Consider the following 24,509-nt stretch of genomic DNA (forward strand, 5'->3'; position numbering starts at 1 on the left):
TTTCAGACTTTATATTACTCAAATATACAAAACTACACTAATTATACAAACATACCCCAAATGATACAAATGAAGCTAATTATACAAATTATTGTCCTCTCCCAATCTCGTTCGTCTCTCTTATCCCTCTCTCAATTTGGCTCGTCAAATATACAAGTACATATGTATATCAGTTACATATATACAATTATCTAATCAGTATAATTCACCTTTCTCTCATTTTCTTCCTTCTCCCAAACTCACTTGTCACCCTCCTTTCTATAACGTGTAACTATGAATCATAATTATCAATATTGGTGAAGTATTTATAAGCTATTTTTCAGTGAATATATGTGAAAATTTCCCTGTAATCAATTATTCTTAATGATTGGGCTCACATAGCCTAGTTTGGCCTCAAAAACATTATCCCTTGTATATTAAATTATTCCTGATATATACATTTTATACATGAAATTTAGGATTTTTATGTTTAATTATTAATAAATAAGGTAACCACGGGGTAAACTTCACACTATTCCTGATAAGTAAATCTCGTCTCATGATCAAACTTACTAATGGTATTTTGAGCTATGAATACAATTATACAAGGTAGTAGAAGCTTTTAATATATGATATTAGCTAGTTTTTAATAAATGTCTACACTCTTTACGTAAATAGTAATTTACGTATTAATTTTAAATAATATTTGGTTGGTAAGTTTTTAAATATCGTATAAAAGTTGTATATATATATTAATTTAGAATAACATTTAGTTGGTAGCTTTTCAAATATCGTATACAAATTAGTCATGTATTAACTTTATACGATATTTGATTGTGTTTTTTTTAAGAATCCCAAGTAATTAATACTTATATAACTTATGGGAGAATCTATGGATAATTTATACGGAATAAAAAGTGGAATAAGTTATAAGAATATATTTGTTATGCATATATCAAAATAGAAAATTACATATTTACCCCTATTAATTTTACTTTTATGCATGTATATTAATTTTTTTAAAAATCAACTAATTAATACATTATTCATGTAAAAAAAACCACTATGCATTATTTTGTTTTGGATATTTGGTCTTCCTAATTCCTATGGCTTAATTACTTTCAGTTTCTTTGCTTAAATTTTTATTAACCGTTCTCTTTCGTGGTAAGGCGGTGTCTATAAAGTGTAATTAATTTCTTCGCATAGTTTCTCTATACCACGTGCTGCCAAATAAAATTTTAATTATTTTAGTTAATTTTATTTTATAAATTACCCATTACTTAATTACTTACATATGGAATACAAATCACTTAATTACTTTTACTATTTGTTATTGTTTTTAGCTATTCATATCTATTTAATTTTAATGTGTTATTTATATAATTGGTTATTTTAATGATTATAATAAAGGATAGAGATAGACTTGATTTCCAGTAGTTATAATAAAGGATAAATTACTTATATACACATGTTTAATTTCCTTATTCTCTATTTTTCCCTACCTTTTTAAAATATTACTTAAATTTCTTTTTTCTCCTAATTCTAAAAACACTATTAGATACATAAGTAATCAGCCAAATCCACATTAACCACTCCCTTTTTCGCTCCTATTTTCTCTCACTAATTCACTCCAAATTTTTAATAGTTACAAAATTCACATTTGATTTTCAAAAAATTTAAACTAAATCATACATTAAATAAATAAATAAATATAATAATTTCAGATTTGGTTTCGTTTATTTTTAACCAAAAATGAAATTTAATTTAACCAAAAATAAAATTAAATTAAAAGAGGAGTATTTCCTTTTAGTTTTGATACATAACCCTAATTAGTTTTGATACTTGATACAAAATTTTTACCAAATGTATCATTTATCACGTATCTAGGTGTGGTTATGTATATTCAACTTTATTCAAATTTAGAACGATATGTATCTGTACCATATGCGTGATACATAAACTTTGTGTTATGTATCCCACAAAAAAAAAATGCTATTTGGAACATTTATCCTTTCCTTGTTTCACTCCACAAATCTCTTCTTATTTTTAGTCACAAAATCTTGATAGTTATTTTCTCATTTACGTTTGAAATTCAAAATTAGTCTCTTTTTTGTAGGTTTAGAATATTTATAGACAAAAAAGTTTTAAAAGGATAATTATAAGTCTTTTACATATTTTTAGAATTCTCCAAAATTGATGATAAAAGAAAATAAGTAAACTTCAAATTTTCAACACTAAAATGTAATTAAAAAAAAGTAATAGTATTAGTATATTATCTGATAATAATTAATATAATATTTATAAATTTTTCATAATTTGAGTTGATTAAGGACTCTAACAACTATTCATTCATTGAAACTGATTAGGATTCTTGTATTATAATTTAATCTTCTCGTTGTCTTATAATAATATTGTTTTCAATTTCACCAAAATTTCATATGTTCTAATATTGCAGTTATATATTTAGCAACTTGAATTATACGAATGTATATGATGTATCATATACATAAACAAACTAACCACAGATTAATATTACAGTGCAAGACACCACTAGAATGTAATATATCAAAATTATAGTTCATAAGGCAGTACACACGAAACATGTAGTACACATTTGAACAAGTCAAGTTTTGGGACACTAGAATAACTCATAAGGGAGTATACACGAAAAATATAACATATTTTCAATCATATGAATGTATTTGATACATAATATACAAAAATAAACTCATCTTTAATTACTGTTACATTAAAACCCAACACTGTTGAATATAATATATCAAATTTATAACTCATAAGGTTGTATACACGAATCATATAATAAACAATTGAACAAGTCAATTTTTTTGTACACTTGAATAACTAAAAAGACAATATACACGTAACATATATCATATTTTCAATAATATGCATGTATATGATACATCACATACACAAACAAACTCATATAGCATTACTGTTACATTGAAAACGCACCACTGTTGAATCTAAATATTTATAAAATTTTATCAGTTGTATCAATACAAAGCGGATACATGCCGATTCCAGATGCATTCTTTTTTACTTCGAAATAAAGTTTCACACCCATGTCGTTTTTTATTTTCAATGGACATGAGCTTCCCTCGACAATGTATCGTATTTCAATATCCTTTGTAACAGTGTCGATCTCAAGCTCTGATAAAATCAACGTTTCAGATTCACAAATGAAATGGAATGGCCAACAACAATACCATCAACTTTGTAACCTTCATAATTAACATCGCTTACCCAAATTCCAGAAGGCCGCAGCAGAATTGAGATATTCATCTTCAAACTTTTTTTTTTTAATTTCTTAGTATGCAGGTCAACTTTTACAAGAATAATTTTGATTTATGAAGATCATCTGATTTAAAATTTGAATTTACTAATCAGTTACACAAGTTGTATAGCATTAATTACGTGATTTCAGTTACAAATAACAGAAATCGCGGTAATTACTCCTAATTAATAGCAGCAGATGCAAAACATGATATATCGGGACTTATGTATCCCGTGTCATTTGGATGTATCCCGCTTCCTTGAATTTTAAGGGATTTTTAGTAATTTCAATTCTAAAAGGGATAAAAAGTCATTTTGTATTTATAATACGTGGTTCCTATAATTTATACTATAATAATTACTAGCTTATTAATTACTTTTTGGAATTAAGAAATAAAAATTGGCTCACTAATGTATGGTAATCTCTACTTGACTAAATCTTACATAACTAAATTCTGCATAACTAATACACGTATAATTAAAGGGAAAATTGTATATAATAGCAAACTAATAACCTAAATTAAATGGAATAGCTAGGGTTTGATTTAATTGTGCTCCATAGCAAACATTTGCTAAAATTTGCCAGTGTCTCCCTCCCAAAAATCTCGCTCGCCACTCTCCATTCTCGCTCGCCTCTCTCTTTATACACAGAAGTGTATAATTCTGTTTCTGTTTTGTATAAAGCGAGAGAAAATTGTATATACACATGCAAACATGTATATCTTTGTGTTATACACTTAATTATACAATCTACAAACATTTTACTTCAAATATTGCAGAGATTAAGGCCAACGAATTATACAATTGCAGTGAAATACAATTTTCTCTAACTTTATACAACATAAGTGTATATATTGTGTTTCTGTTTTTGTATAAAGCGAGAAAACATATATCTTCTTGCTATACACTTATAATTATGCAATATACATACATTTTAATTCGATTCAACTGTATGTAAAACAAATTATACAATTGCGGCGAAATAGGCCAGCGAATTATACAATTTAGGCCAGCGAATTATACAATTGTATATGTATAGCAAATTATACAGTTTTATGTTTGCTATGGAGCGCAATTATTCAAAGTTTGTTATAGCATACAAATATAAATTTTTTGTTTGCTATACGTGAAAGTTACCCTTAATTAAATTTTTTATAACTAAAATTTGCATAATTAAATATATATAACTAATACCTACATTTATACTCACATTATTAATACATGTCTAACTCTATATCCAGCTACCAAACGACTAAGTTTTAAAAAGTTGGTCCTATAGTATATCCCTCTTTGATGTTAATGCCATTGTCATATTCTTAAATTGGCTTGCAATTGCCGAATAACTTGGTAATGTTGATATAAAATGGTTCCCAGACCCCCGTTGGGACAAATGCTCGTCCTTTCACTAGTTGAGTGATAATTCGAGATGGTATCCATTTGACAGTGACGGAGTTTGAATTTTTAATAAGGAAGTTCAAAATCTAAATAACTATACACACGAACTAATTAAAAGGGTTCAACATCTACTACATATACATAAATAATAATTTTCATCATGTATAAACAGTAATATTTTTAGCTGGAGGGGATCTCCCGCTGGCTCCGCCACTAGCACCTGATTGTTTTGAATGGCTCGTGATACGTAACTATTGTGTGTGAACTAAGTTTCACATTGGTTGAAAAAAAAAAAGAATACTCCTAATCGTGTGAGATTTTTTACGGAACAAACATTCAAACAACTTGATTTAACAATAAACGATTATTGTATACTATTTGTGTGTGAATACACATAAAACATGGATCCATTATAGCTGCAGATTGCAGTAAGTATCAGGAGCAGTAGAGGAATAAAATGGATACTATTTGGTTAATTATTTGTGTTGAAATTATGGATATCGTGCTACTTGAAGTATGAGTGAAATGTCAAAGGAATGAGAAATTATAGTCCAATTATGGGCTGTTTGACAGGTATATATGACCATAATATTGGCCCACTAATGGGCTACAAATCTCCCCTCAGGTTTGTCTTTATTCTATTTTTTTTCTTATACAACTTTTTATTTATATACAAAATGATAAAGAGACAAATGTTGTTCATCATATCGATTGGTAATTTACTCAATTATTCTTACATGATTGGGCTCACACATCCTACCTTTTGTGGTGGAATTCCCCCTTCAAACCTTGGCCTCAAAAACATTATCACTTATATATTACTTTACATTATTCATGCTATATATACGTTTTATACATGAAATTTAGGATTTTTATGTTTAATCAAGGAAAAATATACAAATTGGACCCGTTAGGTAAAATTTACTCGAATTAGATTCAACCCAATATATTTACTTTGATTGGACCTAAAACCCAAACTATTTATTCGACTGCCTCTGGGTTCAATTCATTGAAGCACTGTTTCTTCATTTTTGATATCATTAGAGATATATATATTATACATATACTTTGATAATATCAAATAGTAAACGTGTATTTAAAAACACGAGACATGAAAATAAGGATATAGTTACTTGTAAACAGTTTCCTTTTTTGGGGTACAAGAGTTCGTTTCCTTTTAATTAATAAAGCATAAAAACAATCACAACCAACACACTATCTAATAGTAAATTTGTCTCATGATAAAACTTATCTATTGTATTTATGAAGGGAACTTATATAAATATACTATATTTAGAAATTATTTATCATTTATAATAATAATTTTTTTAGAAAACAATTATTCAATGAGGTGTGGTTTGATAACTTTTAATATATTTATAATATAATTTTAATATATATTACATAAAACAATTTTATAAAAAACATATAAAATATAAGTTCTATTGATGGATAATACATTTATCACACATTTTAATAATCTTATAATTTCTTACAGACAATACATATATATTAGATACATAATCAACCTTTTATACATATTGCAGATTTATCATAGCATTATTATATATAATTATAAATGATAATAAATAAAAAATATTACTAAAATCATTAATTATTTATTTTCCATTTTTTTTCTATATCTACGGACTACATATGTAATGAATTATGTTATTTAGAAAAATACTAAATTTTAAACTTATAATTTGAAAAATAACCATGAATTTAATGTTTAAATTCTTAATTACTTTAAAGGTCGAATCCATCAAATTCCACTTTTTCTTAGCTGCCTGGACACTCATAAATGTCGTATGAAGTTCTCAACATAGTCCCACTTAAATTGCTACCATATATAAATTGTGTCCTTGCAATATAATTAATTTTTCACGCACGTCATTTTCATAGAGCCATCAATTAGTTTGTTACAGAATTTACAAATTAATATATATTTATATTTATATAGTTTTCTTATATTAGAATCTAAAAAAAAAAATTACTAGGTTCGTTTGAACGTTGCGTTCGAATGCGGAAATCTTCAGTCCATGGTACTCAGGTATAATTTATTTATTTTTCCATTGATTATAGTGCTTTAGTTGAAGATGAGACTTAAAGAATTCAACTTACCCTTATTATTGGTGTATGTAAGAAACTTTGTGTACTTATTGAATTGTACCTCTTGGTAGGCGTATATATTCTTCCTATTAATTAGAGCTTAAAGAAACTTCATGAATAGAGTACACATTACTCCATTAGCTTTAATTTATACGACATGATGAGATATGAAATTTATGATGGAAAGTCAATTTTTTAAATTTCATTCTTTAGTTTATTGTTTTAGAAACTCCCTCCCTCTCATATTAGATTTTACATTTTTATTATGAATTTTTAAAATAAATTATAAACAAAAATTCATCAATATTTTAAAATTTTAAAATTCATTTTAATTTGAGAACGTAAAAATGAACAAAGTAAAAATGAATTTAGCAGAGTTTAAATGGTCATAATACATGAATGTGCTCTTTAACTTGGCTTCAAATCACATTTATGCCATTTAAATTTGAGTGTACACACACTTAAACTTGTATAAAGTTAAACAAATAAACACATAATGTCCTACATGTCATTCTATATCCTACATGGTGTTTTACGTGTATTATGTCGGACTCATGTGTTTATTTATTTGAAACTTGGATAGTTAAAATGTCTATTTGTGCATTATAAAAATTCAACGTCAAAATTAAAATTTAAAGTCTAATATATATATTATCCTTTTTAAAATGGGAGCCACATTTGTACTAATAAAATTGGAGATGGCATACACATTGTCCTGTAGCAGCAGATTCATCACTTTCTCAAAGTTTTAACATTAAAATTCTATTACTTCCTCTCACATTCATTGCCCAAATCATAGCTACAGCTACTGTCCCTCTCAATTCTGTCTTCATTTATTACGCCATTTTCTGTCCGTTTGGAATCTTTTTCCTCTCTCTTATCCTCAGTTCCACTCTCAGTCTCACGTCCTATATCTCTTCAACACCACTACTAATAAAAATATCCAAAAAAAATTTCTCTGTATTCCCCTGTTCCTTCCTCAATTTCAGCATTTTCATGCAATAATAACATTTTCATCCTTATTTTTTAGAAAGTTTTGAAGTGCTTACTCAGAGCTGTTGGTACTCATGCAAATTGAATGTAATTCTAGTTAAATGGGTAGACAAAAATTATTTCTGTGGTTGATTTTGCGTTTTTGTGTTTTCGTCGTTTTGAGCTTCGGAGTTGGATGCGATGGCTCAGACGTTACTTTAAAGTTATTGACTACTCCTCGTGAATTCACAAACCGGAATTTTGCGAATTTTGCTTTTCAAGTTTTGGCTGGTGGTAATGGTGACATTTGTGCGGATTGTTCAACTAGTTGTAAGGTCAGTTCACTAACACTTTTAAACGGTTGTCTACGTGACATTGAGTTATGAATGTGGATTGTCCTTGAATTTGCATGCTGAGAGTTTTGAGCATTTTGATAGTATTCATGTTCTCAGGCTTTAGGATCAAGGCACGTGAGAGTGATGTAGCAGAAGCGGATTCAGGATTTGAATTTCACCTTTATTTTTTTTAATTATATGTGCCCAAGAGGAAATGAACCCTCATCAAGGAGGCTAGAAAGCTTTAACAAGTTCCATTTCTACTACTGGACCAAGAGAAATACTTTGTTAGTGTATTCCTAACAAATAGGAGTATAAGATTTCTCATCTTAAATATAAGATTTGCGCGAAAGATACTGGCTGCCGAGAACCTGCTCCCACCACCTTAGATCGACCCCTGACTGTAATGGCTTAAAAGAAAAAAAGAAGAGGTTCGAGCAATTTCTCTTTTATAGGTTGGTAATCAGAAAATCTGAATGTCTAGGTCACAGAAGTTTTTACTAGAACTCAATTTTGGTTAATTTTATTCAAAGTTTGGAGATATTTAACTATATAGGATATGGAACTATTTTCACAATTCACTTAAAGACACAAGCACAAGAGAACTTATGTTCAACATCATCAGTAAACTATGTCGCATACCTTGATGTGTTGTAAATACGTGGTCAATGTGAACACGAACTTTACCATCTTAGCTTGACGAGAAAGAAAGAAAGAAGAGAAGGGGTTTGGGTGAATCAGTGTTATTATTGTATCTAAGATGAGGATCAGTCAGCTCAGAGAAACCATATTTATGCTGCCTCTTCTCAGCAGACTTCTATCTATCCATTCTTTCAGTCCTTTATTTAAATATATAGCTTTTAATTGTAAGCCTCTGCAATGCCAAAAATGAGGCATCTTGTTTCCCTGGAAACATAATGTTTTCCTGGTGATATAGCGAAGGATTATAGTAAAGGGCCATCTTACTACGATTAACGTAAGGCTAGCTAAAGGTGTCCCTTGGTACCTTGACATTATGCATGCGTCATCTTTTACAATTTTACCATGTATTAGGCAAAGCCAACTAATTCATCTGGAAAAAAGTCATCTTTGTAGTACATGAATGTTAACATTATCCCTATTTTCATCCAGAATTATTTTTTTGTGATCTGGAAGAAATATTTGTGTTATCACATCCATAGAATATTTGGAAAGTATGGAGTCAGTAAAAAACAGATTTTCAGAGATATCTACGAATTGTCCTTATGATCCAACTTCCTGTTGAAGATTGTTATATGTTTATCGAGATTCAGTTTTTTATTTTCTCCCCGTGATAATTTTTCAGCTCATTTAGTTTTACATTTTGTTACACAGTACAATTAACTCTACATTTACTGTTATTGTAGTTGGATGATTATGTGCCTGTAGTTTGTGAAGGTGGAGAAGTTTCTTACACGCAATTGCTTGATGGAAAGCATACTTTCGAAGTTTGCACTAATGGATCTCTTGGAGTTGGATGTGCTCACTATAACTGGACTGTTGGTAGCACTCAACCTTTCTTCCCTTTACTTAAATAATGACATTTATGGGCACACAAAACAACAGTTCTCTTCTATGTTGTATTTCTGAGTTCTCTCATGAAGGTTTAAGTTGTTTTTGTTGCTTCTGAGCCTTCTTTGTCCAAGATAGTTAGCTATTACTTATGTTATGGAGAAATTACCAAATATGAAGAGAACCTAATTACGGGAGCTCTGGATCTTACTTGTTAATCATATAGGTTTGGAACCTTCCCCTTAATATATAGTAATAAACATATGATAATGTTACATTTTAAACTTTTTAGGCACCCCACTAAATTTTTGACTTTTAGGTTGCAGTTGTCTTCCAAATTATAGACGGGTTGCAAAGAAACTTGGTCTTTTTAAGCTTGAGATGCATTCATATCAGGGATTCTAGTCTAGTTGACAACCGGTAAAGTTTAAATTCAGTTATGTTTCTCTATTCCTGATTTCATGTGCCTTCTCTTCTGCAGACACCATCGCCCCTACAGCCTACATTACCACCCCAACATCTTTTACAAATGCTTCCAATGTTTCAGTGGACATAACTTTCACTGAGCCATGTTGGAGCCAAGGTGGTTTCGGATGTGCTTCCACGAATTCTTGCAATGTAAGTAGATGAAAAGCTAAATGCTGGCAACAGATGGTTTTCCACCATCCCCGACTTAGTTATCCTTTTTAATTGGGAAGTGTTTTGTATGACGGCTTGGGTTCTTGCTATGAACCTTCTGCATTAGTGAAGTTCGGGAAGAATTAATGTTCATGTTTCCATATATGATGTCTAAGAATCTTTCCTTCAAAGATTTTGACCTTTCAAATCCAATTGAAGTCTGAGATAGATATATTGTTGGCTGAACTTCACCAATGCATGCTCAAATTGTCTTTGTATTGAGAGTGGTGTAGGAGCTCTAGAGTTCTTGGGAATCCTTTACATTATCTCTTCAGCTCATAGTTATCAATGTGTGTTCTCTTCGCATGCAGCTTCTCGTTTATGGAGCTGGACAGGTCGTGCCAAACACACTCAATGTTATTGAGCCAGACCTCAAATTTTCTGTTGTCGTGAGTCTGTCTACACGTGATCAGTATGGAAGAGTGATCTTGGTAATGGATAAAAACTTCTGTTCGGACCCTGCTGGAAACAAATTTAAAAGGACAGACAATTCAAGTTTATTTATACATTTTGGTGAGCAGCTGCCTTGCCATGGTCATGTTCATATCAGTTCTTTAATAGATCCTCCGTTTTAATTAGATGTTCTCAGAAATATATTAGGCCTTCCATTTGATTCAAAGACATGTCTATCTGTGGCAACCGAATAAAATTCTCATAATGTGATAATTACTAGAGAAACCAGTCCAATCATAGAAAGATAATTGTTTAACAATCAAGACTTAATAAACTAAAGTTCAATCTCTTTGATACTGGATTCAATAGATAGAAGGACAGTGTTCGCTGACATAAGGACTCATATACCTGAAAGGCTACTTCAAATTGACAGTGAAATGAGAACCGTCCGAGCAACAAATAGTACTGAAAACATGGAGGTGTATTTGTACTTTAATGAACCAATTTCTAACTCATCTACGGATATTTTGAATTCCCTGAGCATAAGTCAGGGATTGCTTACTCCCATTAGTGGAAATAGCTTTGGAGAACGTAGATTTGGATTTCAGGTTAGTTCTTTCCCAAGTTTATTGTACTTTATAGCCTATTGCAGTACTTATAAATATCATTAAATCTTTTCGGCACATTTCCAGGTTAGAGGTATATCACAGACAGCCATAGTGACATTGAGCGTAAGATCAGACTTAATATTGAGCTGGCAGGGAACCCCTATTGCTCCTGTAGCTCCTGTTACTTTTCTATACGGTATGTTTGACTGCCTGTTAGAAACTTATTAAAGAAGAAACGTCTAAATAATAAAGGAGCATATCCACTGCTCACCTGCTGTATTGACATGTAGATGATATTTAATTGTCCTGATGATTTATGATACGCTAGTTTTTCCATTTCTCCAGAATATAATTGTTTATTGGTACGTCCTTCAGATATGCAACGGCCTGCTGTCAGGTTGAGCACAACATCTAGGATGAGGACCTGTGATGAGCAAATTCCTGTACTGATAAAGTTTGTTAAGCCAGTGTTTGGCTTTAATAGTTCTCATGTATCCATATCTGGAGGGCAGTTGCAGAGGTTAGCATCTCCACTTACGCCAATCTTCCTGGATGAAAATATTTTCCTGTTAAGTCACAAAAGAATAACATCATTACTATCATGTACTAGTCATGGCTCATGGAGTTAGCGTTTCTTATGTATTTCCAGCTTTCAAGAAATGAGTAGAAGCATGTACACTGTCAATATACAAGCCAGAGATGATTTTGTTTCTGTGAGCATCCCCGAAAATGTAACTGGTGATGTTGCTGGAAACATGAACCTACAATCTAATGTTCTCCGGCTCAAGCACTGTAATATTCTATATTTCTGCTCAAGCTGACTTTCTCTTGCTTTAGAGATACTTTAATTGCTCAAGTATACAATCAATCTCCTTTAATCTTTTACAGATACTGTACCAGTAACATCTGAAGTGCTTTCCATCTTGGCAACTTCTGCTTTCGTGGTTACGTCTTTTGCAGCAGGGCTCCTCACAGTTTCAACCGCAAGCCTCCAATCTGTTGGTGCATACTCAAGACCAAGCTCTTTAATGACATCTGATCCTGCTAGAAATCTTTTTGTAAATATCCTTTCTTTAACAACTTTATGTTAGACTTGATGACTGTCATGCAATACAGTTTGCATTCCATGTGGTACTGCTTTGGTCGTTAGATGCACGGGGCAGGCTATGAATTTTAGAAATCTTAAGTCTCTTAGTGAAGGACATGACGTTGTTTGGCAGAGGAAACGAGTTGTTCTCTCCTTACATAATATTGGATAATCCTACCTTGTGAGCTAACTTTTGGGGTTTAGTTAGGCCCAGGTCTATTTCTTAACACGGTATCAAAGTCAGACTCATTGTTGCTATTGTGTGTCCCAGTGTTGGGTCTCCATGCTATGTTGTCCATGCTCCAGATGTCCAATTCTGGCATGCGAGAGGGCGTATTAAGTGTCCCACATTGGTAGAGGAAATGATTTGTTGTTTCCTTATATGGTCTTGGGCTATCCTCACCTCATGCGCTAGCTTTTGGCATTGAGTTAAGTCCAGGTGCATTTTCATTTTATCCATTTCTGAGATTTATTCTTGCAAGCAACCATGAGATGAGCATTTGGTTAGCAAACACATTTTTTTTTAAATGTTCAAGTATCTTATATCCTTTGAGCTAATTTGAAATTTACAAAGTTCTTTGATCCATGACATTATATTCTGAATACACATGCTTTCTTTTTGTGTCTTGAAACAGAGAATAGCTTGTCACATCCAGTTTTTTGCGTTAACGAGATGGTTGCCAATTACCTTGCCAGTTGAATACTATGAATTTGCTAGAGGCCTGCAATGGAGTGTTCCCTACTTCAGTCTCCCATGGGAAATGGGAAGCATGCATCAATTTATGATGGGACCGGGTTCAACAACAGACCCTCATTCATACAGCTCTAAAATCAATGATTTTGGAATGAAGCCTGGCAAATACAATGTTAACAAAGCTGCAGCATTATATGGGTTGCCGCTTAGTCCTATGGAATATAGATCAATCTTCGGGGTAAGAATTTATAAACTTCACAATAACTTAAATATTTTCTCCATGATCATGTTATAGAATGTTCTTCTCAATGGCAGAGCCAGGATCTTCTTCCGGAAGCTCAGTATATCGTGGATCCAAAATATTCTAATGGGTAAGTTCTGAAAGATGTCTCATGTCACAATATTTTGAAGTGGTCAAAGGATGTTTACCTTTTCAATTCATTCGATAACAGCACGATGAATCTTTGTGTCTGAGGTGTACTTTCAACTGGTTTCCTCTTTTTCAACACTTAAGTAACATGCAGTAAAGATCAGGATTACTGCTAGTAAATCACACAACCTTCAAACCAGGTGAAAACAGAACTTTGGCTGTCACAATTCAACCCTCTTAAAGAGAAATAAACGTTGACAACATGTCAATTTTATCATGCTAGACCACTCCATGACTGCTTTGGCACACAATTAAATGTACAAAGTAAGACGTAATAACCATGCTTCAGCTATTGGAGCTTACGTTTAGTAAGAAAAAAAAAGGATGATCAAGCATGTACCTGAAATATTTTTCTCAAGCTTATAAGCAAAAGATCGGAGATTTAGCATGTGTGCATCTGATGTTTTCAGGTGGAGGGATTTCAACAGAAGCATGTTTTGGTTAGCTGTTATTGGGGGCAGCTTGATATTGTTGCATGCTTTGGTCCTTTTTGTTCTAAGACTGAGAAAGGACAGAGAGAAAAAGTGGAGCTATGGGGCCTTGGTTTTTCCAAGATTTGAGATCTTTCTTACAATTCTAGCTATACCTTGCATTTGCAAAGCCTCGGTAAACGTAGTTAAAGGTATTTCTAATCCTTATGCACTATGCTCCTTTTCAATTGCAATGAATGCATTACACCAGTGGTTTTCACATCTAAAAATGATAGGATACATCTGTAATGACTGATCTCAAATACAGAATATATATCATAACAGTTAAACCTCACTTTCCTTAAATTTTATATTGATGAGGTCAAGGTTCCATGCATTACATCAATTAGAACTGACATCGCTGAAAGATCGTGATTTGCAGATATTTCGTCACAACGAGTCAAGATTCCAGTACCTGAATTATTATTCTAATTGTATTCACAAATTCTGTTCTTCTTTTCTTCTAGGAGGATCATCTGCAGGAATTGCTGTTGGCATTTTGCTGTTGGGATTAGTATCATTTCTATTGCTACAATTGTTTTTGTTCCTCTCTATTGGAATAACATTAGGGAAGCTACTTCAGTATAAGGAGGTACACCAAGTAGGGCAGAAATTCCATTGGTATGAAGAATTAGTCCGAGTTACCCTAGGTCCTGGTAAAAGAGGTCAGTGGACATGGAGAAATTCGCGTGATTCTAGATATGTAGTCATGTTTGGGCCTCTGTTTGAGGATCTAAGGGGTCCACCAAAGTATATGCTCTCTCAGATTGCAGTAGGAAATCCTAACAAGCATCCTGACAAAGTCATTGCAACAGATGATGAGACGGAAGATGCGGAAGCACCTTTCATCCAGAAGCTGTTTGGGATTCTAAGAATATACTTCACATTTCTTGAATTTGTGAAGCGTGTTTGTCTTGGAATTGTGGCTGGTACTTATTTGAAGAGTTTGTCTTCAAAATCTCCCATAGTTGTCCTGCTTACCATCACTTCTTTCCAGCTATTCTTCATGCTTCTGAAGAAGCCTTTCATTAAAAAAAAGGTTCAGCTTGTTGAGATCATCTCTGTTGCCTGCGAAACAGGTATTTTCGCTGCGTGCATTGCTCTCATAGGAAGAAATTCGTCCAGAAATGAGACAGCAATCGGTATCACCATGATTGCACTGTTTTTCATAGCATTTTTAGCTCAGCTTGTAAATGAATGGTATGCATTATACAGACAGACAAAGAGACTCGGTGCTGAAGACAAGTCTTTCTGCTCTGGTCTGAAAGCAGCATCTATTGGATTCCTCTTGTTTTTCATTCCTCAAAGATTGATCAGAAAGCTTGAAAGTGGGTCTGCACTGTTAGATCGTGTACTGAAGGAAACCGGGGATGTTACTTCGTCTTGTGACAGGAATCGGAGTTCTGGTAGTAGAAGCTCAGGTACTGATAGACCATTCACTAGGCAATTCAGAGAACTAGCAAAGTCCAGCTTTAGTAAAGATAGTAATGTAACTACAAGTGATCCGTCAACAAGTCGTGTTAGATGGAGTGGATTCTGGAACCCTAAGAGAAGTGGGAGCTCATCTAAAGATTCATCAGCAGATTTCAAGTCAAAACCAAGAGGATTGTACAAAGATTTAGAAGCTATTTTTGCTTCCAAGTCATAGACCTCTCTTATTCATACAACAATATGGAGTTCATGAGACTAATATTCTGGCTTTACTGGTTACTGGACTAGAAAGGTGGATCTGAAGCGGATTCTGTGAATTCAACTGAACCCTTTGCTTTTAGTTCGAACTATGTAACAATGTATTTGTATGCAAAAAAAAAAAAAAAAGAAAGGATGAAGTATACATATAATAAGTTGTACCTGAGCTTATCATGTATTTATATGTTGGATTGGATCTGCCACTGCTTGACTGGTATCTGTTCTTATGTTTTTAGCAGGTTCATGTTATATAGCTCTTAAATATAAATGCATGTTGTTTATGTCCTTGAAACAATAAAAAGAGGGAATATGCTTCATATACTATGAAAACTAAATTTGGCCAATCAAAAGAGAAACATGCAAGTATATTCCCCCTGTCCGCAAGATCGATTACATGAAAAGTAAAACTTTTGCAAAAGGTTTAAAATATTGTAATGAACTATAAATTATTTTCATTCCATGAATTTTTCATTATATATTTAATTAACTCAAAAATTATTTGTAACTAATATAAAATTTTACTTTTCGAAATATTAGCTACATTTAGTATGATATATTATTTGCCTGCATTAGATTTATATATTAATTTTTAAACATCAAATCATACGTTGCATACAAGATAATTTATACATTAGTCATTATCAATACAGCATTTTTTTATACACACAGGATACGACTATCAAAGAAGATTTGACTTTTGAAAGTGCACAAAAAAATTAGGACGATGAATCTTAGCCAATTGGATTGTGAAAGTGCATAAAATAAACGCAATTGATGAGAATATGAGCCATCTCCCTTTTGTTGATTAAAAAGTCAATACAAGAGAGCAGAAGCCACCTGCAGAACCCAGCTTCAAACACCTGTTAAGCTTATTCGGCCATCTTTGATTGTGTTAATAAAGGAAGGAGGCAATGGGATCAATGTTCAGTTCACCTCAGTTTAGCAAAGAACAAATGGAGGCCGCTCTTACCAAAGCCAAGCAGATCGTTTCCTCTAATCCTGTTGTCGTATTCAGGTCTATATTCCTCTCTCCGTTTCAGTCTCACTACCTAATTTTCTGGGTTTTTCATTTCTAATTTGTTCATGTTTGTAAAAAGAGGATTTTTTTTTACTTGGGTTTTATGTTTATTGGGGAATATGAATGGGTTTCGTGTAATTTGGTTAATTCTTAATTATCGCAAAGGTTGGTGATGTTAAGAGCTTTCAATTTTGTCTAGTTTTGGTTTTGTAATTCAAGATGAGATGTGAGTCTTCCAATCCTAAACTCAAAGCTATGTAGAGCTAGGGTTCAATTGAATGCCCTTTGTGGAAAAATAACACTGGCAAATATAGGAAAAACGATTTTTTTTTTAGTTGTTTGAAACTCCCCACTGAAGTGAGGATTCTGATGTAGTGGCAAAGGGGTTCAAAAATTATGATCTTTGGTTGTTTTGAATCTCCCTCAGATGAGAGGGGATTCTAGTGTAGTCGCAAAGGCGGATGTTTGTTTGTTTGGGTCCCTCTCACATGAGAGGGGATTCTAGTGTAGTGGCAAAGGGGTTTAAAAATACTGATTTTTGGTTCTTCCAATTCTAGTGTAGTGGCAAAGGGTTCAAAAAATATGGTTTTTGTTTGTTTGAATCTCCCTTACGTCAGAGGGGATTCTAGTGTAGTGGCAAAGGAGTTCAAGATTTTTGATTTTGGTTGTTTGAATCTCCCTCACATGAGAGAGGGAGGATTCTAGTGTAGTGGCGAAGGGGATTCAAAAGTTGTTTTAGGTTACAGCGCCATAAATTCCTGGTGCCACCATTGGGAATAGAAACACGGTGGACCGGGGCGATAGATGTCAAGTTTTGTTAAAGAATATTGTTGTAACATTTTCTTCTCTCGGCAATCTGTCATGATAGTTGTTCCAAGTACGGTAATATCAGGATATGTCTTCATTATATAAGGTTGCAAGTCATTTCTTTAACCTTCACCAAACATGTAATTGTTCTGAATGAGCTCCCTGTCTCTCATTTGACATGGTGGCATAGTTCTAACTTCTCGTGCTAGTGCATTTGGTATGTATTGAACGGGACCAAGCAAAGATAGTTGTTTTAGACTGACTGATAAAAACATATTCTCTAAACTATTAAATGTACTTATATTCTTAATCTTGATATAACGATTATGATCTGTATATATTAATTATCATTTTGGTTTATTAAAAGGTAAGATTCTGAGATGGGTCAATATGCCTGGTAGATTGGATGATAATAATATATATTGGTGAAATAATTAGTTAGTTGATGGAATCCATGTCTCAGTATAGAGATTGATGATACACCTTTTATGAGAAGCTTGTAAGTTTTCATGTGTAAACCCGGCCGGTAGATTTATGTTTATTAACGCCATATGCTTGCTTTTCTTCATGCAGTAAAACATACTGCGGATATTGCACAAGGGTGAAGAAACTTCTTTCCCAGCTTGGTGCTACTTTTAAAGTTATTGAACTTGACCGGGAAAGTGAGTGACTCCGCATATCAATTGTTTCCAAGTGCTTTATATAAACCTTATTCCACCTCCTTGCTGCAAAAAATGTGTTTTCTTACCTAGATGTAGTTTTATTCTCATGAAGCAAAAAAAATCCTCTTTTGCTTTGGTCATATTCTTTTATATAGAAAGATTGACATTCAGCAACAAAAAAGGAACTTTGAGAATTTCTATTTAGGTGATTGTTTCAATACTCAAAGGAAGACTATTACGTTTTATAGAATGTGCGTGCTGATTCATTATAGTAGCCAGTAGGTATTTTTGGGATTATGAAGCAAGGTTTGAATTTCAACAGACAAAAAAGTACTCCCTCTATTTCAACTAATGTGTCTTACCTTCTTATTTTTTGATCTATATCAGAAAGATGTCTCTTTCCTTTATTTAGTTCAACATTCTCATTTACCCCCCTAATTACAGTCCCTTATAAGGATGACAGAGAACGATAGATGTCTAACACCACAATATTCAAAAGATAATTTTGGTGTGAGCTGTAAACAGTTTTAGTAGAAATAACAAAATTCAGAACTCTTCTTGACATTGTTAATAGTTTGTTCACAATGCCATTTGCCCGAACCTACCTAAGTCTTGGTGGACAGACCTAAGACCTAGGTTGGTGAGGGGCATCAGATATTGATTGAGTATGAATTATGCACCTGAATAGTTGTGGTGAGGTGCATGCAAGCTGACCTCACCTTACAATTATACAAAAAGATGAATTTGGTTCTGGAAGTACATAGAAGCACTAGAACTAGGTTGATCGAGAGATCTGTGTTGCTATAACATGTTTGGTTTCTCATGTATTCTAATAGATACATCTCGAACTTTGTGGCTTTGTTTATCTTTGCTCAAAGAGTTCCTGAACCCCCTACTGTTGCTCAAAAAGGCTATGCTTGGTTCGTTTCTCCCATTCTTGTTTCTTGGAGCATATATTATAATTATGAGAGTTCTCTTTGTAATCTGAAGGTGATGGAGATGAGGTTCAAGCAGCATTACTAGAATGGACTAAGCAGAGGACTGTGCCTAACGTGTTTATTGGGGGAGAACATGTTGGTGGCTGCGACAGTAAGAATCATCAACTTATCCTCTTTTATCTTTCATATTTTTTCCTTAAAACTTGCCTGCAGCAGCTGACATTTGTTTCTTGTCGTGTAGGCGTATTAGAGAAGCATCAACAGGGAAAGCTACTTCCCATGCTGAAGGACGCCGCTGCTATTCCCAACAATCCTGCCAAAGTCTAGAACTCATCTATGCACTCTAGTAGTCAAATGAAGTTGAGAGTTCTGTAACTTAACTGCCTCCTCTCCTCTAGTTGGGGTTGTTTAATAAGACGCTGGATTTCAAGTTCCTTTTTCTGAACATTTTCTTTTAGTACTATTTTCTATTTTTTACTTGCCATCTGTTCCTTTGGGAAGTATATATTGTAGATTCGCGTTACAGATGCAGTTCTGTTTCCGGCAAGAGTAAATTCGTCACTTCTGTATTTATTTCTTCCTTTACAAATTCACAATGGAGAAGATGATCGGAACTTGCACACGAGCTAATTTAAACATGAAAGAACTTGTTAACCGGTTTGAGGATTTAAGGCGCTCAAATATTTTTGACCTTGCAATTACCAATACAATGTATCAGCTTTTAAGTTTCCAATTTTTCATTTTAACTTATTGAGTTTGGTATATAACTTTGTCTAATATTTTAGTGCTTCAATTTAATTTTGTCTACTATTTTAGAACTACAAATAAAATTAATCAAATTTTCATATTACTTTAATTAATATATTTCGTAATAAGATCTAAGGTAGCATTTCACAAACACATAATTAGCATCTTATTAACTTGTAATAACTCTAAAGGATATAAATAATTATTACTATTAGTAAATGTTCATCATGAAGTTACATATTTTATTTTATGTGTTATAATAATAATAATATCATGGATATAAAGTATAATTAAGAAATAGAAATTCAAGAATGACTATATTTGAATTTTTGTTTTATAACTTCATAGATAAAATATAATTTAAAAAATAAAAATAAAATAATATGAGAATTTAGTGTATCTTTAGATCCATTGGTCATTGAAATAGATTGTCACAAGCTCGTCATTAGTAACTTTTGAATTTTTAAGTTATATCTTTACAAATAAAATAGAATTATAACATTGAAACACTATGCCAGTTAAGAATTTCAAAAGTAAAATGACAATAATTTATTGGTGTATCATCACACATGTCAAATACATCTAAAAATGCTATATTTTTAAAGATGCTTAACAAAATTCTTATGTTTTGCACTGATCATGTTTTATATAATCACTGAGAGATTATAATATTTTGATTACATGTAATACTTAATAATAAGGAGAAAATATAATATTTTTGTTAGGTACACCATTGTAGATGAAATGCTTCCAAAACCGTTAAAACTTGAAGCACACATTTACATAATAACCACATTAAAATTTGGAGCCTTGTGAATTTAAGAACAAGCACTTTTTTAATTTCACAAAAAGTTTTGAAAAATTTAGATCATTGGAGAAATTTTGAGAATGTTAAAACGACTATGAGAAAGAAGTTGAGGATAATCTTAAAAGGATTAGAGCCACAAAAAATTTTAATAATGAAACTAATGAATATATGAAAGATGAGCTAAATAGAATAGAGTTGAACTGAACCTAAATAAGATAACATCTTAAACATTAAATAATTTTCCACAGATTGAGAATAGCATTAAAATTAGTTTTTTTTTTGAGTTTAGACAAAAGGAAAAGTACTAGTGATTACTGATTAGAAAAGGATATATTTTAAAAAAATTATGAAATATCGCTTGACACTGCTTTTTTTATGAAAAAAATAATTTTTATATATATATATATATATATATATATATATATATATAGCAACATCTCCAAATTTCTAGAGGAATTATTGAAGATATATAATGAGATTGTCAAAATATATGTTATTTTGGATTATAACAAGATTAGGAATGAACAAGCATGAAAAGCGAATAGTTATCTTTTAGTGAGGCATTGATGAGTAAAATGAAAAAAGACTAGCGTTAATTCACATTTATAAAATTCTTCTTCTACAAATGAAGTTCAGTTGTGTTTTGATATTTTAAAAAGACATATATCACATGAATGTACTCTTTTAATATGACCTTATTTCATATTTATTCGCTCCAACTGAATATGTATAAATTTGTCTAAATTTAAACAACCAGATAGATGTGTCCTTAAACTGAAACATTATATAAATTTAAATAAATAGATACACGTGTTCTATTTATTTTACTTGATATCCTATATATATATATATATATATATATATATATATATATATATATATATATATATATATATATATATTATGTCACCAGTAATATTTGTTATATCTTTGGAGATGATGGTCTGAACTTGCATACGAGTAGAACTTAAAATTCGTGAAAAGAAATAAGTAAAAAATTAGTATAGTTAATCTCACTATAATGATGTGAAAGAAAATAGGGTTTAGTGTATGTTAAATATATTATAATTAGTTTCTGAGTACATACGTTACGTTGTACTGTACGTGTGATCCACGCAAATTTTTATAGATTCATTACAACAATTAAGTATATATGAAAATATATAATTAGTAATAAAATAACAATTACAAATAAATTTCCAAAAGGGTGACAACAACAATATTTATAAATTTTGAACTTTGTTTAGTAGTTAATAAATTTTCAATTATGTCACAAATGGCTAACAGAACCCCAAAAAAAATAATACGGACTTATGAAAACAAAAAATTCAAGAAAATTAAATTAAAGAAGTCTAATATATATAGAAAAAACACATAAAATGAATAAAGAAGAAAAATATACAACACACATCATTTCTTAAACTTTAATCATAACAATATAGAGGAAAACGAAATACAAAATCAATACATATTTTTTAAAAAAATTTGTCAGCGACTTTCATAATCAATCAAAATTGTAAAATCTTCTTGATTGAATAAAATTAAAGAATGAATCAAATATTACAAAATTAAATATAAGTGCTTCACTAATTTGATAATATAATGATAAGGGATAATTTTGGTGGAGGTCTCAAAAAACAAAAAAATATATATGAATTTATATAGATAAAAGTGCTAGAATACGAAAAGATATTTTAAAGTTTCAAATTAGACATTTGGAGGTTATGATTATAAAAAAAAATCCAATTTATAAATATTAAGAAATTGATTGACAAGTAATTAGATATAATTCATGAATGTGAATATTTAAAGTAAATTAGATCATCATAATAAATAAATGATGATAGGAAAAATTTGGTGAAAATTAAATTTGTTGTTTCAATTTGAGAACTTATACGATCTGAAATGAAAAATAATAACATAAACCAATTAAGAAAGAATAAAAAAGAATCTTTAATCTCTAAATAAAATATATGCATTTTATACTAAATTTTCATGGTAGGCAAGAGATAGTTGAATCCAAATGGTTGCTATTAACTCCTCTATTGGACTTTTTATCGTATATTTATAAGTTAATATAACTCTTCATTATTTTTTTATTTATTAGCACAATAATTAATAAAAATATAACTGACGAGCAATTATGATATCATTTAACATAACTTATTATGTCACTTCCCTTTTTCACCTTTTTTTAGCTATTGGTCCCCCTTCTCAACTACTTAGTTGCTCACAATGAAAAAAAAAATTGTATGGCTTGACTACAAGAAGTTGAGTTTTGTTAAACCGAAAACATTAGCGGTCTTTGGATTTATTTGACGAAACGGTTATCTAATATAATTAAAAAATAATAATAATTAAAGTCATCAAATAATAAAAAATGATAAATTGTAATATGTAATTTTAATAAAATAATAAGTAAAAAATATTTTCGTAATTTAATTTTAAACTTAAAATCTTCCAATTTTTATATATACCAGGTTTGTGATATTCCTTTTTAATATTAAATAAATAGATATCAATTTTTATTTTTTTTTGCTTATGATGACCAAATTATTGAGAATTGTAAAAGTTAGCAAAAATTGCAAGTAATGGTATATCATATATATATATATATATATATGATATGATTAGTTGAATAGTATTTTTCTATAGCTTTCTAGAATCAAATCTTATAATTTCGACAAAGCACATAATTTTATCTTTGCGTCTAGACTCAAAGATGTTCTTGTTCATCCCCATGCAGCACTAATCATCCATGATGATTGTATTTGTGAAGTACTGATCCATCCTCAAACTTGTCTTTTCTTTTTGAGACGAAAGATTCATTATGTTTACGATTTTTTTTTATTATAAGGTTATTTATATAAAATAAATTTTGATATAGTAATTTGATAAATAAGATAAATTTTTTGGGGCAAATTTTATATATAGCAAAGAAAAAATTGACAATTGTAGGCTATAGCAAACTATTCAAAATTGTATTCCGTAACAAATTAAAAATTTGCTACGGGTGACTTTTTGTGTAAAACAGTTAACAAATATCTTGCTTTTATACAATTCAATTTTAAAAAAAATAAATAAATAGGTGGCAGATAAATAAGAAAAAGATCCGATAATTCACGCGAACTCAGTTTTTAGTTTCATTTCTTTTAAACCTTCACTCGTAATAGCTCCATTATAGACAATTCAAAAAATTGATCAAGCTATTGAAGTAGATAAAATATGAATATAAAGCAGATATTAAGATAACATTTATACAAGAACAATTGTATAAGCACAGAAACAGATACAAGAATTTAATATACATTTATACAAATAGTATTGTATAAGGCATGAATCAACAGAAACACAAAACATATACTAATATAAATTAAATTACACATTTATACAACTATAATTGTATAAGCACATAAACAGATACAAAAATTTATTATACATTTTATACAAACAGTATTATATAAGACATGAATCAACAAAAACACAAAAACATATACTAATATAGATTATACATTTATACAATTACAATTGTATAAGACATGATTCAACACAAAAACAAAACATATAATATAAAATTTAAACATATACAAGAACAATGATTATACCTATGATGTTCGATTGACCCAGAATCAACAACTTCATTTTTATCATTATGAACGGTATAAACATCAGCTTTATGTTTCCTTTTCTTGCTTGACCCAGTAACCACATCGACAGATTCTTCACACCTCCATCAATAAATCTACTTGGATCATTATTGAATTTGGATCTTATCTCTTCAATGGTAGTAGATTTACACAATAAACCTGAAATTTCCCCAAATTCCTGAGTTAGACCCAATGAAAATGATGGGTGTTCAA

The 24,509-nt window shown here is 30.9% G+C and overlaps 2 protein-coding genes across 3 annotated transcripts; both read left to right on the plus strand.

Moving 5' to 3' along the window:
• The first annotated feature begins 7,569 nt into the window (after positions 1 to 7,569).
• LOC101255285 (uncharacterized) lies at positions 7,570 to 15,872 on the plus strand. 2 transcript variants are annotated; one of them, XM_004236174.5, is made up of 13 exons: positions 7,570 to 8,090; positions 9,476 to 9,611; positions 10,102 to 10,238; positions 10,610 to 10,811; positions 11,061 to 11,299; positions 11,384 to 11,495; positions 11,675 to 11,819; positions 11,949 to 12,091; positions 12,188 to 12,357; positions 13,022 to 13,318; positions 13,396 to 13,451; positions 13,921 to 14,132; positions 14,448 to 15,872. In XM_004236174.5, exons 1-13 carry the CDS (start codon positions 7,878 to 7,880, stop codon positions 15,626 to 15,628), a joined length of 3,243 nt encoding a protein of 1,080 aa, XP_004236222.1. In that variant the 5' UTR covers positions 7,570 to 7,877; the 3' UTR covers positions 15,629 to 15,872. The 2 variants fall into 2 exon arrangements, with proteins under 2 accessions (XP_004236222.1, XP_010318992.1); XM_010320690.3 differs by having other exon boundaries at positions 7,663 to 8,090; positions 9,476 to 9,846; positions 9,940 to 10,238.
• Positions 15,873 to 16,253: 381 nt separating this feature from the next.
• On the plus strand, positions 16,254 to 19,648 carry LOC101254986 (glutaredoxin). Its single transcript, XM_004236173.5, has 4 exons — positions 16,254 to 16,684; positions 18,068 to 18,156; positions 19,147 to 19,245; positions 19,336 to 19,648. The coding sequence occupies exons 1-4, from the start codon at positions 16,581 to 16,583 to the stop codon at positions 19,419 to 19,421; spliced, it is 378 nt and encodes a 125-aa protein (XP_004236221.1). The 5' UTR covers positions 16,254 to 16,580; the 3' UTR covers positions 19,422 to 19,648.
• Positions 19,649 to 24,509: the final 4,861 nt, after the last annotated feature.

This window comes from Solanum lycopersicum, chromosome 3 (assembly GCF_036512215.1).
Source record: "Solanum lycopersicum chromosome 3, SLM_r2.1".
NCBI classification, from domain to species: Eukaryota; Viridiplantae; Streptophyta; class Magnoliopsida; order Solanales; family Solanaceae; genus Solanum; species Solanum lycopersicum.